Genomic DNA, 15,157 nt, shown 5'->3' with positions numbered 1-15,157 from the left:
AAGGAAGAACAAGAAAATAAAAACAAAAAATCTCAAGTCTCTCTTTGGATCATTTTTCTATATTTCACCTAAGAAGGACTACCTTTTTTTTTTCCATCAACAATCTCAATTCTGCACCTCACAGTGTTTTCTTCTCGTTTCTGACTCCCATGGTTCTTCTCCTACAATGAAATCATTTTATTCTCACTTCCCCAAAACATCTGACCAGCAGTGCCTTGGGGAAACTTCTCCTAAACCTGAACCAGAGGGCTGAGGGGACAATGGACTTCTCAGAACACAATGAATTTCTCTAATGTGCAATCAAGCCTATGAATATTGAAGCCTTCTATCAGATTAGACTAAACAGAATGTTGAGACGTTTCGCTGGAGCAGAATAGAATCTCCCATTCACTTTGCTCTCTTTCCCCATCCATATCTAGCTTCCTGCCAACATGAACACAACAACTACTACTGAACAGTCACCAGAGTCCTTAGACAGAATCAGGGCCCTGTGCACCCTAGATGACTTAAAATGAGCACTGGACAAACCCCCAAACCAAAAAGAAGACTTGGCACCAAACACTGGTCTACAGACCCAACTGAGACTAGGAAACACCAATGCCAGAGACTGACACGGCATCTTGGCCACTAAAGTCCATACATCATGCCCTAGAACTGGAGCTGCTCGTGGGCCCCACACTGGAAACTGAGACATGAGGCTACATGCAAAGGGACCCCTGACCCCAGGTGCACAGCAGAATATGAATTTAACCACAAACCCTGGAGACCGACTTCTGATATGTAACCAAGACCCCATAACCAAACTTCAGATATTGAGCCAAATGACAGACCCCACCTGCTAAATGACAGATGCGGGAGCTGAACCAGATGCTCACAATGTCAACACAGCCAGGACTCCATAAAGGGCATCTCATGACTCCCTAAGTCCAAGCAGAGAGCTTCAAAATATATTTTACTACCAATGTAAATGTAGAATAGAGAAACATCACTAGCAGCCCTACCACATTCTACCAAACCCCACAAAAATAAACCAATTAACTGACAGAGGGAACAGAAATAAAGCTTACCTTAGCCAACACATGTCCATCATCTCAGCTGCAGGACTCTTCAGGACTTAGTGTCCCAGCCATTCATGTCTGGCTCATCAACACTGTGGGGGATAAAATAAAATAAAAATGTTCTTATACTTTGAAAGTTCTAACAGCTGGGCTAATAATCAAGTGAAATAACAAGGGATAGTCAATGTATAATAAATGCTCAAGGGGAACTGATATTCCCAAGAATACAAGACAATGAGGTCATGCTGGGTGTATGGAACATTTAAAAAAATTAAATAACAGAATCTAAGATTTTTTTTAAAAAAAATGATTAATTTTAGAGAAAAGAGAGAAGAGACAGAGAAAGAGGGAAGAAGTGGAAACATCACCTCATACACTTTTATTCACTCACAATATACCTATTGTTGTCATTCTTGTTGTTGAGAAAGGCAGGGAGATGGACAGGAACATCAAGCTGCTCTTGTATTGCCCTGACTGGGGAATTGAACCAGCAACCCCCACGCTCTGGGTTGAGGCTCCAACCAACTAAGCTATCTGACCACGGCTTAATTTTTATTTACTTTTTTAGAGAGACAAAAAGAGGGGGGAAGGAGGGAAGCATTGTTTTCCACTCAGTCATGAATTTCTTGGTTGCTTCCTGTGTGTGTCCTCACCAGGGATCAAACACACAACCTTGTTTCTGGGCACTCTCTTCACCAACTGACCTAATGGACCACAGCCATACCTTGTTTTTATTTCACATACAATTGTTTCTTTGTTTTCTTTGTAGCTTTAATAACATATATTAGAATTCTTGGCCTTTAAAACACTTTAATTTCTAGTGAAAGCTATGAGTAAGGAATTATGCATTTTCTGTTATGCCAGTCTTCTCGAGATTGGTATTTATAAACAAATTCAATCTTACCTTGAAATGTATTTACTCATAGCACATTTTTTTTTGTATTTTCTTTGTTGCAGTAACATAAGGTTATACTAATTAAATATATAGAAATATAGAAAAATATGGAAGATATATAAAAATAATTAGGATATAATATTAAGAGCAATTAAGAAAATTAAATAAAGCTATGCTGTCTGGATAGGAATGGGGTACAGATATGATAGACTGCCTTTCACGTAGGGCTCAGTTAGTGTGAGTGTGAAGTTTTACATAGATAAGAAGTGTCTTGATGTCATAACTCTGTGGGTTGATATAGACAGGAGGCTCCCCTAGGAACATCTTAAAAGTGGCTTTATGTAACATTTTAGTAGATTACTATACAGAGGGCACCCTGAGAAGAACTCCCCAAAAGGTGGTTTGAGATGATAATTTTGTAGATTAACAACTGTTAGAAGGTGTTGGCCAGAAAAGGTACTCAAGCTAAGGGCCCCCCCTGCTGTGGTAGTTGCCAGGACTCCAACGTGAACGTGGACTGACTCCACCCCCTCTAACAAAAGACAGCTGAGAGGAGCATGCTGACCGGGCCCTCTTAAGCTGTACCCAGGCACACCAGAAGGATTTGTGAGTAATAACTGCCTGTTTGATTCTTGCAAATAACTTGTGTGTGGTCATGTCTTTCCTCTGGTGGCCGTTAATGTTAGCACTTATCAGTAGCATCCTCATAGCTGCCTCAAGAGTAGTCTCGAAGAGGCTACCAGCCTGCTGATAAGCAGGAGTGTCCCACTGCACGGAAAAATTGAATCAGGGACGCCTCAGCGACGTAGAGCTTGGGCTCTACCGGGACATCTGGCGTAGTCAGCACTCAGCCTTAAAAAGGCAGTCTCAATTGGAAATTTCTGGCTTAAAATCAGAGGGCAGAAGTGAAGGGAAATTCATAAACTTCATATAGTTTAGTGGCCGTCCACTGGAAGCTGAGGGAAACCTCTTTCACTTCCAGGTCTGACCTAGTAAATCTGAGAACACCGTTCTAAAGCCCACAAATTATAAAAAAAAATTTATAAAGAGGATCTACAAAATAAGCTCTGGAGTAAATTCATGAAAATATTATATTGCTTAAAGCTAAAACTAACTAAAAGCCTAAGAGAGTGCTAAAGGAAGTATAGAGTAGAAACTAGTTTCAGATATCCACATACTAACCAAAAGCAGTTTTACCCATTTGGAAGATACAAAGTAGGAATTAGTATTAAGAAGGAAAATGGAAAAGATTAGTGTTGGAATCCATGGGATTCCAAAAAGACCAGAGTAACAGGCTTTATTGAAAGGAAGAAAAGAACCCTGCTGGGCACTTCTCCAGGGAGAAGGGCACTGGTACAGACTAGGAGGGATGAATTTTATAGGGCTTGGGAGAGCTTGAGGGGGTACTGAGTCAGAAGTTCTGGTATGTTCCCTTTTATGGTTTTACGGTTTCAGCTTTCTGGAATGCTCTTCCTTGGGGTGGTTGATCAGCTTTCTGAAACTCTTCTGACTCAGAAGCAATTATCTAGTAAGTAAGGGTGAGGTCAGGCAGCCAGGTGCGATGCCCAAAGGGCAGTTAAAATTTCTGGTAAATTCATATATTTATCATTTCTTAACTCTGTGGTATGATGAAAAAAGGAAAAGAGGTGGGGGAAGGAAAGGGTATGGAGTTCAGGAAGATGGTCTCAGACCAGCTATCTTCTGGAGCTACTTCCTGCTGTTATCCCTATCAAGGGCCTCCTTCGAGAACCCCCTCTTGGGGTAGTTGGAGTAGGGGTTGCATTTGATTGTAGGTAATTTTGGAGATTTCTCTCATTCAAGCCTGTAGGAACTTGATAAAGAAAGGGGCAAGTATTAATATTAGGCACAAAATTAGGATTGGTCCTATAATTGGTACTAGCATCGAGAACAAAGGATTTTGTCACCATTGTTCAGAGTATGGGTGTATTTATAGGGTTCCAGATTTTTTGTTTCGCGACGGTAGCTTTCAGGGTTGGTGTGTAGGGTTAGGTAGATTTTTCCAGTTTTGTGACTGGCGAAGGTCTGCATGCAGTTCAGTAAGAAACTAGTGAACAAACATAAGAGGCAGGGTTCAAAAGTTAGAAAAATAAATAGCAGAGTGAGTGGACCAAGGAAAGGCAATAGTCAAGACACCCAGTCTGTGCGAAACTACCGATTCCATGTTTATGAATTCGCTGAAATTCAGAGAGAAAGAGAGAGTAGAAATAAGACAGGGAAGTGGCCAGTCCCCCTGCCCCTAAAATTACTTCTATAGAAATTTTTAAACAACAAGAAGAGGAATTATTTGTGTAGCTCGTTTGGTCCTCAGATTGACGGGTAGTGTATTAGGAACTGGAAGAGGCTAATGGAGTGGGATTAGGTTGATATTTGGGGTGAGATAGATTGGGTACAGATTTCTGTCCAGTTAGTAGGGAAACACATACAGATGTTGGTCCCACACGAGTATAAAGCCCCTGATTGGCTGAGGTAGGCTGAGAGGTGAATAGAGAATAGGACCAGGGGTCGGTTTTGTTTTTCTGTTTCTGAGATCCAGATGGTCAGTGTGGAGGAAAGAGTCACCCTTAGCAGCAGTGGGAGCGGTGGGGATCACGGTGTGTGGACCTGTCCACGTGAAAGTCAGTCCTTGGGTGATGTACTGCTGGAAGTACCTCTTGGACAGTCTTAGAACAGTTTGCTGAGTAACCTGTAAATTCTGCAAGTATTTAAAAAAAAGGGTGGTTACATTTCTACACTTTGAAGCTAGAATTTAATCTTAGTAACCACTGCTTCTAGCTGGCATTATTAGCAGGTCGCAGCCTATGATAGGCATGGGGCATTGAGACAAGAGGAATAAATGAGACACTGTACATTAAATAAAGCAACAAAATCAGACTGTCAATACCCACAGTAGAGATTTTTGAGGTATAAATAAAACTCAAATATTCAGGCAAGATATAGTAGATGGCCCTTGTGTTTAACAAGAAATGAGATTAGTTTATCTGCTTTTGGAAGAAATACCTTAGGCTTTTGAACAATGTCCTTGAGCCTACAGTGGCAATTCCCAGTATGTTGTGCAAGGTCAGATCACAGGTAGCTGGAGCAGGGCATAGAAGAGACTGAACCCTCCCTCCATGGAGCAAGGAGGCAGCTTACCTTCTCATGTCCCTCTTTCCACAGCAATAAGACCTTCAGAGTACCTTGACTGCCAAGCAGGGCGGTAGCAGAGAACCTGTGCTTAAACAAGCCCATAGCTGGGTCTGACCTGGGAGAGAGGCGGCAAATTAGCAACACAGTAACTACTGGGTAGACAGAAGTGTCAGAGGATGGAAGGGAGGATTTGAACAACCGTCAGCCCCAAAAGCAAGGAAGAGCTAATAATGGAAAAGCATGAAGTGTCCAGCACACTAAAATATTCAATATTTGTGATTTACACCACTGTGTCTTTGACAAATTAGCTGGGGTGCAAAACCCTAGAATTCCAATGTCAAGGTCATTAGGGCTTAAATCTGACTGTAATGCAGAGACAGGTAGAAAAACCCACATGGAAACTTACATTCTGCAGACTGAGCTGGAGCTTTTGTCTGTGTGGGAGGAAATCCTGTGTGAGCTCCACAGTCAAGTTGTTGGAAATGAAGAGGCTGCAGAGAAAGGCCAAGACCTAGAAAAAATGTGCAAAAATGACTTGATCATCAGCATCTTCTCATTGATCAAATAAAAAAAACCCGCCACAGTGAGTTTTCAAAAAAATAAATAAAATAAAAAAACAGAAAAGAAACTCCATGGTGTGTTTTCCCAGTATACTGCAGTGTTACAAGCAGTCATGCAAACACAAACATATCTACACAGGTTAGACATTTACACTGAACTCAGCTCCAGAAAATAAGAACTACTACCAGATTAATTCAGATGGATCCTTTTCAGATAGCATATAAAACCATTCATAATATAAACAGTGTGGGAATAGACTGTCTTTTCTCTCTAAATCCTTGGGACGAGCACAGAGTAAGTACTAAATAAATATTTGTTCACTAATTTATTTTTTCATTCATTCATCCCATAAACATTTAATGTGATTCTATTATATGCCAGGCACTGTGCTCGACACTGGTTTCCTATAATGCGTGAGACAGACTCGGTTTCTGTCTTTATAAATACTCCTCTGTCATGGGGTAGACAGTAGGGAAAGGAAAATATACATAAATAAAATAATTTTAAGTTGTGATAAGCACTAAACAAAGAACAGAATTGGGCAGCTACTTTAGCTCAAGCAGTCAAGCAGTTCCTCTGAAAGTGTCATTTAAACTAAGGCTCTGGTCTGACCTGAGGTGGCACAGTGGATAAAGTGTTGACCTGGAATGCTGAGGTCGCCAGTTCAAAACCCCGGGCTTACCTGGTCAAGGCACATATGGGAGTTGATGCTTCCTGCTCCTCCCCCTGTTCTCTCTATGTCTTTCCTCCCCCCCCCCCAATAAAAACAAATAAATAAAAAATCTATAAAAAAAATAAAAAATAAAAATAAACTAAGGCTCTGTACCTTTAAGAAGACCGCCACAATGCTAAAGAATCCAAGAAGCCTGAACCCAGTTTTAAGTTAGAACTGTTTTGAGGGAGTCGCAGAAGAAGACATACAAATGACCAATACAATATTTTTCATGTCCAAAGCACTCAACCCCATTAAACATCAAATATACATAAATCAAAACAAAATATGCCTTTTATCTATCAAATACAAACATTTTTAAAACAATGCTTGATATTGGCAATAGTGAAGTATATTGCTCTAATTCTAAGAAAGTAAACAGGTGAGCACACATACATATGCACACACACCATACACACATAAACACATACGTATAATAAAAATACAATCTATATGTATATACATACATAAACACATATAAAACTATGTATATACACGTGTATAATAAAGCACTACATACTATACACCAGGGATCCCTAAACTACGGCCCGCGGGCCACATGCGGCCCCCTGAGGCCATTTATCCGGCCCTGCTGCACTTCCGGAAGGGGCACCTCTTTCATTGGTGGTCAATGAAAGGAGCACATTGACCATCTCATTAGCCAAAAGCAGGCCCATAGTTCCCATTGAAATACTGGTCAGTTTCTTGATTTAAATTTACTTGTTTTTTATTTTAAATATTGTATTTGTTCCCATTTTGTTTTTTTACTTTAAAATAAGATATGTGCAGTGTGCATAGGGATTTGTTCATAGTTTTTTTTTATAGTCTGGCCCTCCAACAGTCTGAGGGACAGTGAACTGGCCCCCTGTGTAAAAAGTTTGGGGACCCCTGCTATACACATAGGTGTGTATGTGTATACATGTGTATGTGTACCACACACACAGTAGTATACACAATTTTACTGTTTTTTTCCCAAGCTTTCTCATCTTAGGAAATGCCAACACCACCCAATCAGGCCATCAAACCAGAATGCAAAGAATCATGCCTGATTTCTCCTTCACTCACATCTCCATCCAATCCACCAATAACCCCTGTCAGTTTTGTTTCCAAATATCTCTAATCCAGCCATTGTTTTCCATTTCCACCATTATTATCGTAATGCACACCAAACTCTTCTCTTGCCTAGATTTTTGCAGTAGCCTCCTAACTGGTTTCCACACCACCAGTGTTGGCCGCTTCCAAGCCATTCTCCCTACAACAAACTCAGCTCATGTCATATCCTGCTTAACGCCTCTCAGAGGTTCCCACTGCCCTGAGACCACACTCCAACGCCCTGACCACAGCTCCAGCTCTTACACCTTTCTCTCAGACATGATCTGCTGCCATTCCCTCGTATCTCACATCTAAAGGCTAATCTTCATCACATGATTATACCGTTCTTTCCTGAGTTGAAGACTAGGCTTGTGCCTGACCTGTGGTGGCGCAGTGGATAAAGTGTTGACCTGGAAATGCTGAGGTCGCCGGTTCGAAACCCTGGGCTTGCCTGGTCAAGGCACATATGGGAGTTGATGCTTCCAGCTCCTCCCCTGTCTTTCTCTCTCGTTGTCTCTCTCTCTCCCTCTCTCTCTCCTCTCTAAAATGAATAAATAAATAAATAAAAAATTAAAAAAAAAAAGAGCCCTTAAGGCAGTGAAAAAAAAAAAAAAAAGACTAGGCTTGTGTGTCTGTCTGTGCCAGGATCTCCTTTCCCCACTATTCTCACTGCCTCCTATTCACGTTCTTTAGACCTTAAATGACACTTTCAGAGGATTTCCTTGACTGCTTGAGCTAAAGTAGCTGCCCATTTCTGTTCTCTGTTTTAGTGCTTATCACAACTTATATAATAATTATTTTATTTATGTATATTTTTCCTTCCCTTCTGTCTACCCCATGACAATGTAGTATTCATAAAGACAGAAACTGAGTCTGTCTTGTTCACTATAGTCAACCAATGTCAAGCACAGTGCCCAGAACATAATAGAAGCACAATAAGTGTTTACTGGATGAGTGAATAAATACTCATTTATATACATATACAGATATACACAAATAATAGACACACATGGACACAGAGAGATATGCTCATGTGTAGTGCACATCTATGCACACAGATGTACACACACCCAATCTAACTTGGTACATATAGAGAAATATAATAGGTACACAGAGAATATGGAAAGAAAATGCCACAATGTTAATAGAGAATATCTCTGTATGGGAAATATGTTGTTTTGTTTTTCATATAATTTTTTCTAGTGTTTCTGCAATAAGAATACATTTTTTATAATAAAAAACTTGTTAAAATTCAACATACTTGTCAAATCAAAGCACACCATATTTTATAATAAATTAAATATATTTAAATTTTAAAAAGTTAAAAAAGACGTAAGTAAAAATAGTAGAATGGGAAGTCATTGACTGCAAGGACACGAGTTCCTGGCACAGTGCCTGGCATATGATGGGCACTTTCAAAGGCTTTATGAGAGCATGGCAGAAAGAAAAGAAGGAAAACAAGATGAACAGAAGGGTGATAGAGAAATCTAGGGAGGGGAAAAAAAGAGAAGAGAAAAAAAATTATAGCTAGAGAAAAAAATGGGGGAAGAAAGAGAGAGATTCATCACAATTATACACATCCACATTGTTTGAGATCCCAAGTTTATAATAAAAGTTCTCCACATTTACCAAGCATTTGGAAAATATTTTAGAGCATTGACGAGTACTTGAAAACTACCGGCTCCACAATGTTGAATTTCTTGGACTCCTGCACTTCCTGGATTTGATAAACGTAATCAAGGGAGGACTCAAACAAAAATGTGCCTCTCTTTGCCCACCTGCAGGTCTGCCTGTAGAATGGTAGCAAATGTTACAGATTGGCACTGTCATTCACGCAAGTCAGTGCTTATGGAATGAACAGAATGCTGGAGCTAGAGGAGAGTTCAGGCACCATGGAGTGATCTGATCCCTTTATTTTACAAATAGGGAACAGGAAGCCAAGAGATAAAAAGCAACTAACACAAGACTTCCGGTTTCAGGTCCTACAAGTAAGAAGCTTGGATGTTATCATGCCCATCCTCACAAGAGAAAAAAAAGCTAAACAAGGTGAAAATAAACTACTCCTCCTGGATCCAACAAAGACTTGAAGTCAGAGGAAAAACCAATGTCTCAAACATTGTATAGACATTCGAATATTGGGAATAGGGATATATCAGAGCAGAAGCATGTTGCTGCAGCCAATATCAGACTTTATTTAAGAACTTTCCAGTGGGTCAAAGGTGGTGGCACACCTGGACGCTGAGCTTGCACCCTCCAAAAACCAATCCAACGTACCCTTTACTTAGAACAATTCCTCCTGAAAGACAACTGAGAAACAATTAAATAGCTTTGGCACAACAAGCCAGAGAGAGAGACAGAGATAGACTGAGGAACCATGAGAGCTCTGCAGGAGGTGAAGGAACAGCTCAGGACCTAAGAGACCAGTGAGCGCCACTGTTTACACCTCCCAGGCATGTGGATAGAAGACTGGAGCTCCATCCAGGCTCTATGGCCACCTGCAGGGCACTGCAGCACATCCCCAGCCACCCCTCCTGGAGCTAAATGCAACAGAATCATGAGGGCAGCATAGCTTGTATAAAGAAAGCTCCTCTTCCCAGATATCGACCCAGCAGGTAGGTATGGCAGGGTGACACTTCGCCCACTGAGCTGCATGTGCATGTGGGGCTCCCCACCTAGAGAGAATGCAAAGCTAGCAAAACACTCCCATACCAGCTGCAGGACTATTCAATCCAGAGAAAGTGCAAAGATAGTGGGTCACTACTGACATTACCCCTCCTGGAAAATGTGGAGCCGGCAAATGGGCTATGGTCTGCACACAGGACTCCTTGGTCAGAGAAAATGCAGGGATTGGGGGGCACTGCTGCTCGCACTGGTTGGGCTGCTCTACCCAAAGAAAGCACAAAGCTAGTAAAACCTTGTGGCCCAGTGTGGAGTGAGGGGGGCAATGCTGTGCATGTGCACAGGGCTGCCAAGCCCAGAAGGTGAAGAATGAACAAATTAAAGTTATGTGTGCACCCAGGCTACCCCCCAAGACAAAGGGTGGATCTAATGGGAGGTGAGATACAAGAAAGCAATCAGGTAACCCAGCGCACACCGTGCTCTGACAACAGATAATTAAAACAGGACACGCGCCTGACCAGGCGGTGGCGCAGTGGATAGAGCGTTGGACTAGGATGTGGAAGACCCAGGTTTGAGACCCCGAGGTTGCCAGCTTGAGTGTGGGCTCATCTGGTTTGAGCAAAAATTCACCAGCTTGGACCCAAGGTCACTGGCTCAAGCAAGGGGTTACTCGGTCTGCTGAAGGCCCGCGGTCAAGGCACATATGAGAAAGCAATCAATGAACAACTAAGGTGTCACAATGCACAACGAAAATCTAATGATTGATGCTTCTCATCTCTCCATTCCTGTCTGTCTGTCCCTGTCTATCCCTCACTCTGACTCTCTCTCTGTCTCTGTAAAAAAAAACAAAAAAAAACAAAAAAAACAGGACATGCAAAGCACACACCACGCAGCCCCTTTTACACCAGGCAGCCCTGCCCAGATTAAAAGGCAAGGAGGCTCACACACCTCAGGCGGCCCATTCAGAACCCACTCCTTCAGGCCAGGTGACAGGACAGGCACTGCATGCACCTCCCCCCAACTACAACCCGACAACCCTCAGGCTGAAACTATTCAACACACAATGTAACAAAGACAACATGTTCAAGACTGGGAGAGATGACTAGTCCATTCTACTCAAAGGAACAAAAACCGACAGTTAAAGAAAATGGGGAGACAGAAGAATATACCCCAAATGAAGGAACAAGAAAAAAACTCCCGAGAAATATTCTAATGAAATAGAGATGGGTAATTGAACAGATAAAGAATTCAAAGTAAAGAGTCATAACGATGTTCAATAAACTTGAGAGTAGAATAGAGGAATTCAAGAGAGCGCTTGAACAACAAGAAAATGTAATAAGCGAGCTCCAGGGAAAAGCAACCTGGTCTCATCTCTCCAGGCAGAGGAGAACAGAAGCTCCATATCCACGCATGCTGCAAATGGCTTTTCCAGTCTACCTGAACCATTCCTAGCTAGAAGCAGCGGTCATTGGGACTTGGACATGAGCTGTAAAGTATAGAATGGTGACAACAATTCAAGTGCCATGCGGACTTTTCCTGGATGTGGACTTTTCCTGGACTCCTGCTCCCTGTGACAGCTCCTAACAGACTGAACTGTGGTTGGGTTGCAGTTTTCAGGGATTTGGCATGGTGATGGGGCCAACTTGGACTCGGTAAACATGTTAAGGACACTGCTCTTTTATGGTTTCTTGCTGTATGGGCCAAGAGTTTGCTTAAAGGCTTTTAATCACTGTAAAAAAAAAAATAGAAGACTGGATAAAGAAGATGGGACACATATACACCATGGTATATTATTCAGCTAGAAGAGATGAGGACATCGGATCACTTACAGCAGAATGGTGGAATCTTGATAACATTATGCGGAGTGAAATAAGTGAATCAGAAAAAAAACAAGAACTGCAGGATTCCAGACATTGGTGGGACATAAAAGCGAGACTAAGAGACATGGACAGGAGTGGGGTGGTTACGGGGGTGGGGGGGTGGGGGGAGGGAAGGAGGGAGAGGGGGAGGGGGAGGGGGAGGGGTACAGGGAAAACTGGATAGAGGGTGACAGAGGACGATCTCTCTTTGGGTGATGGGTATACAACAGAACTAAATGACAAGATAACCTGGAAATGTTTAAATATATGTACACTGATTTATTGATGTCACCCCATTAAAATAAAAATTTATTTATAAAAAAAAAAGAAGTCACCTACATTTTCAACTATTTAAATCCATTTGTTATAGGTTCCTCCAGCAACTCTGTGTCGCCCTTTCATAATGTCACATAAACATTTTTGTAATTACAAGTTAAAATTTGTCTTCCTGTTGTGGAGGCAGGGAACATAGTAGGCACTAATAAATATTTGTTAAACTGAAAAAAAAGAAAGAAGAAAATGTAATAAGCTCATCCGGCTTGAGCGTGGGATCATAGGCATGACCCCCATGGTCACCAGTTGAGCCCAAAGGTCGCTGGCTTAAATCCCAAATTGCTGGCTTGAGCAAGGGGTTCACTGACTTGGCTGGAGTCCACAACCTGGCCTGTCCTTGCGTCCCTGGGGCTGGCCCCACGTGTCGCCTCTTAAGACACCCCATTGCGAACGCACACACATGCGCGCGAATTCTCGCCCGTGGGGCAAGCAGTCAGCCTCGCGCTGTCTTCCGCTCAGGCACGTGGGGGCTGGGCGTGCAGGGTGGCCGGAGCATGGACATAGACAGGAGCCTGCGGGGCGGCGCTGAGGGAGTGGCGGGGCGGGCAGGGCGGGCTGGGGGCAGCCAGGACCCAGCGGGGTGAGGGGCGGTTCCCGAGGCTGTGCGAGGTCACGTGGCTGCATCTCCCCCAGGCACCAAGGACTTTAGGGACGTCCGCGCCTACTGCTCCCTGGAGGGGTGGCCGCTTTGGGTGACTGGGAGAAGGCACGCTGCTGCAACGGGGAGAGGAACCAGGACGCGCTGCTGCGCAAAGGTGACGGGGTGCGGGGACCGGGCGGGGACCGCGGGACTCTCTGTTGGGCAGATAAAATATATTATGCTCACTTTGTTTAAAATGGCGCTGCCCACTTGGAAGCCATTGCCCAGGTGATGTTAATGTGTGTTGGGGGCAGGCTGTGGGCTGGCAGGATCCTTGTAGCCTGAGGTTGTTTTTAGTACTAAGCCTTTCCCACCCTTTTTGATGTGGGGGTGGTGCAATCCCATTATGCCTCAGATAAGTGACTTTGTATTAGACTTTCCAATTTTGTATATTAGATTAAAGGTTTTGAATCTACACTATAAAGGGGGGCAGACCGGAAGCTTGCTCTCGGTTCCTGAGATTAGCATTACAGAGGAGAGGAGAAGCAGCCAAGATGGTGGAGTGCTGAAAGAAAAGCCAGTTTGTGCAGAGAGAAGGAGATGGGGAACAGAGGTGAATAAGTCTGGTGAGCTAGAAACCTTTAATTCTAGGAAACTCAGATAAGTCAGTAGCTATGTGAGCACTGAATGAGTGGGTTTTCAAGCCCAGTGTGTGTTTTACTTGCCCGCCGGATGCAAGCTAGGATTAAAGATAATGGCCCACCAGTTTTTGGCTGTTGTTTCTTTACTGACTGTCGTAATCTAACCGCGAACCTGCATGGGTCAGACGGCTGTGATGGTGGCCGTGGATCCTGCTTTACAGGCTCCTTCAAGTGCTTCCCTTTGGGGACCACGATTGTTTCTCCCCAGGCCTCAGAGCCCCTTGGCCCTCTTTCATGGGTCACCGCAGGCAGGCCACCAGACCCCCGTGGAAGACACTGAGGACTCGCATGAAGAATGGACTCTGATGAAGCAGTGAAGTGAGGGGCCTCAGGGAGAGTGCTTCCCTTTAGAAATGGAAGCAGGGTCAGGTCCCTGGCCTCTCAGCAGCTAGCAAGGGACAGAGCTTGCATTTAGCAAATGAGTGAGATGCAAACAGTTCATTGTGCAGTAAGAGGTGATTTGCTACACTGCTTCCATGTGTAAATAATTACACATATTTATAGATGTGTTAATGAGCAGGAACGGTATAAAAGTATAAAAGCACGTAAGAAATAACTCATTCAGAACACTTGTCATCGCAAGAGGAGGAGGAAGGTCTGGACAGTGAGTAGTGCTCCAGGACAGGGCTTCCTGGGCAGTGCTGGCCACATTGCAGATGGGAAAGGATTAATAATGGTGTTTAAGGCAGCTGGGGTTGTGGGCCAGGGTAGGGACCATTGTATCAGGCCCTGTGTCAGCCATCTCTTCAGTGTGTCTGGTTTCATGAGGGTGTGGTCAGTAAGGTCCTTCCGCTTTCATGGGTCTAGCACTGAAACACAGCTGAAGTCCAAATGTGATCTCTAACTTGACCCAAATGGTTTCTGTGGTCCACAGACCTGAGGCTCTGTTCCCAAGACTGTTTGGTGCTGACCAGACTCTGATGATTAAGGAAGGGCAAGGATGGCCAAATGTGTAAAGGTAAAGGATAAGAAGGAAAGAAGCCCTGGCGAAGATGCTTAATTCGTTAGAGAGTCATCCCCATACAGCAATGTTGTGGGTTTGATGTCCAGTCAGCGTGCGGTTTTTTTCTTTTTCTTTTTTATTTTAGTGAGAGATAAAGAGAGAGGGAGGGACAGACGGACAGAGTGGAAAGGGAGACAGATGAGAAGCATCAGTTTTTCATTGCAGCTCCTTAGTTGTTTATTGATTGCTTTCTCATATGTGCCCTGACTGGGGGGCTACAGCACAGTGAGTGACCCCTTGCTCAAGCCAGTTAGCTACCATTGACTTGAGCCAGCAACCATGGAGTCATGCCTATGATCCCATGCTCAAGCCGGATTATCCACACTGAAGCTGGCAGCTTCGAGGTTTAAAACCTGGTCCTCAGCATCACAGTCCATCCTGGAGAAGCAAGACCCTCTGGACAACACTCTAGATGAAAATTGGTTAAGAGAAAATCATTTGTGGATTTCAGTTCCTCTGAGTCCTCTAGAAAGGCTAATAAGTACGGCCTACGTATGTGGGGTGGACTTTGGATAGGCCTGGATTTAAGTTCTACTAAACTGAGGTGAATTTAGCACTGGAGCTTTGGGCAAATCTTACAAATTCTCTGAGCTTTTG

General features: G+C 43.3%; 1 protein-coding gene across 1 annotated transcript in view; it reads left to right on the top strand.

Annotated features, from left to right (window-relative positions):
• The window catches only part of LOC136382939 (histone-lysine N-methyltransferase PRDM9-like), a 28,103-nt gene extending 14,229 nt beyond the window's left edge, over positions 1–13,874 (top strand). Inside the window, exon 9 of the mRNA XM_066352322.1 lies at positions 13,806–13,874. Within this exon, the coding sequence (XP_066208419.1) occupies positions 13,806–13,874 (69 nt within the window). The remainder of the gene's footprint in view (positions 1–13,805) is intronic.
• The last annotated feature ends 1,283 nt before the right edge of the window (positions 13,875–15,157 follow it).

This window comes from Saccopteryx leptura, chromosome 11, assembly GCF_036850995.1.
Source record: "Saccopteryx leptura isolate mSacLep1 chromosome 11, mSacLep1_pri_phased_curated, whole genome shotgun sequence".
Classification (NCBI taxonomy): domain Eukaryota; kingdom Metazoa; phylum Chordata; class Mammalia; order Chiroptera; family Emballonuridae; genus Saccopteryx; species Saccopteryx leptura.
The sequence above is the reverse complement of the archived record's forward strand: the minus strand, read 5'-3'. Positions and strand labels throughout refer to the sequence as shown.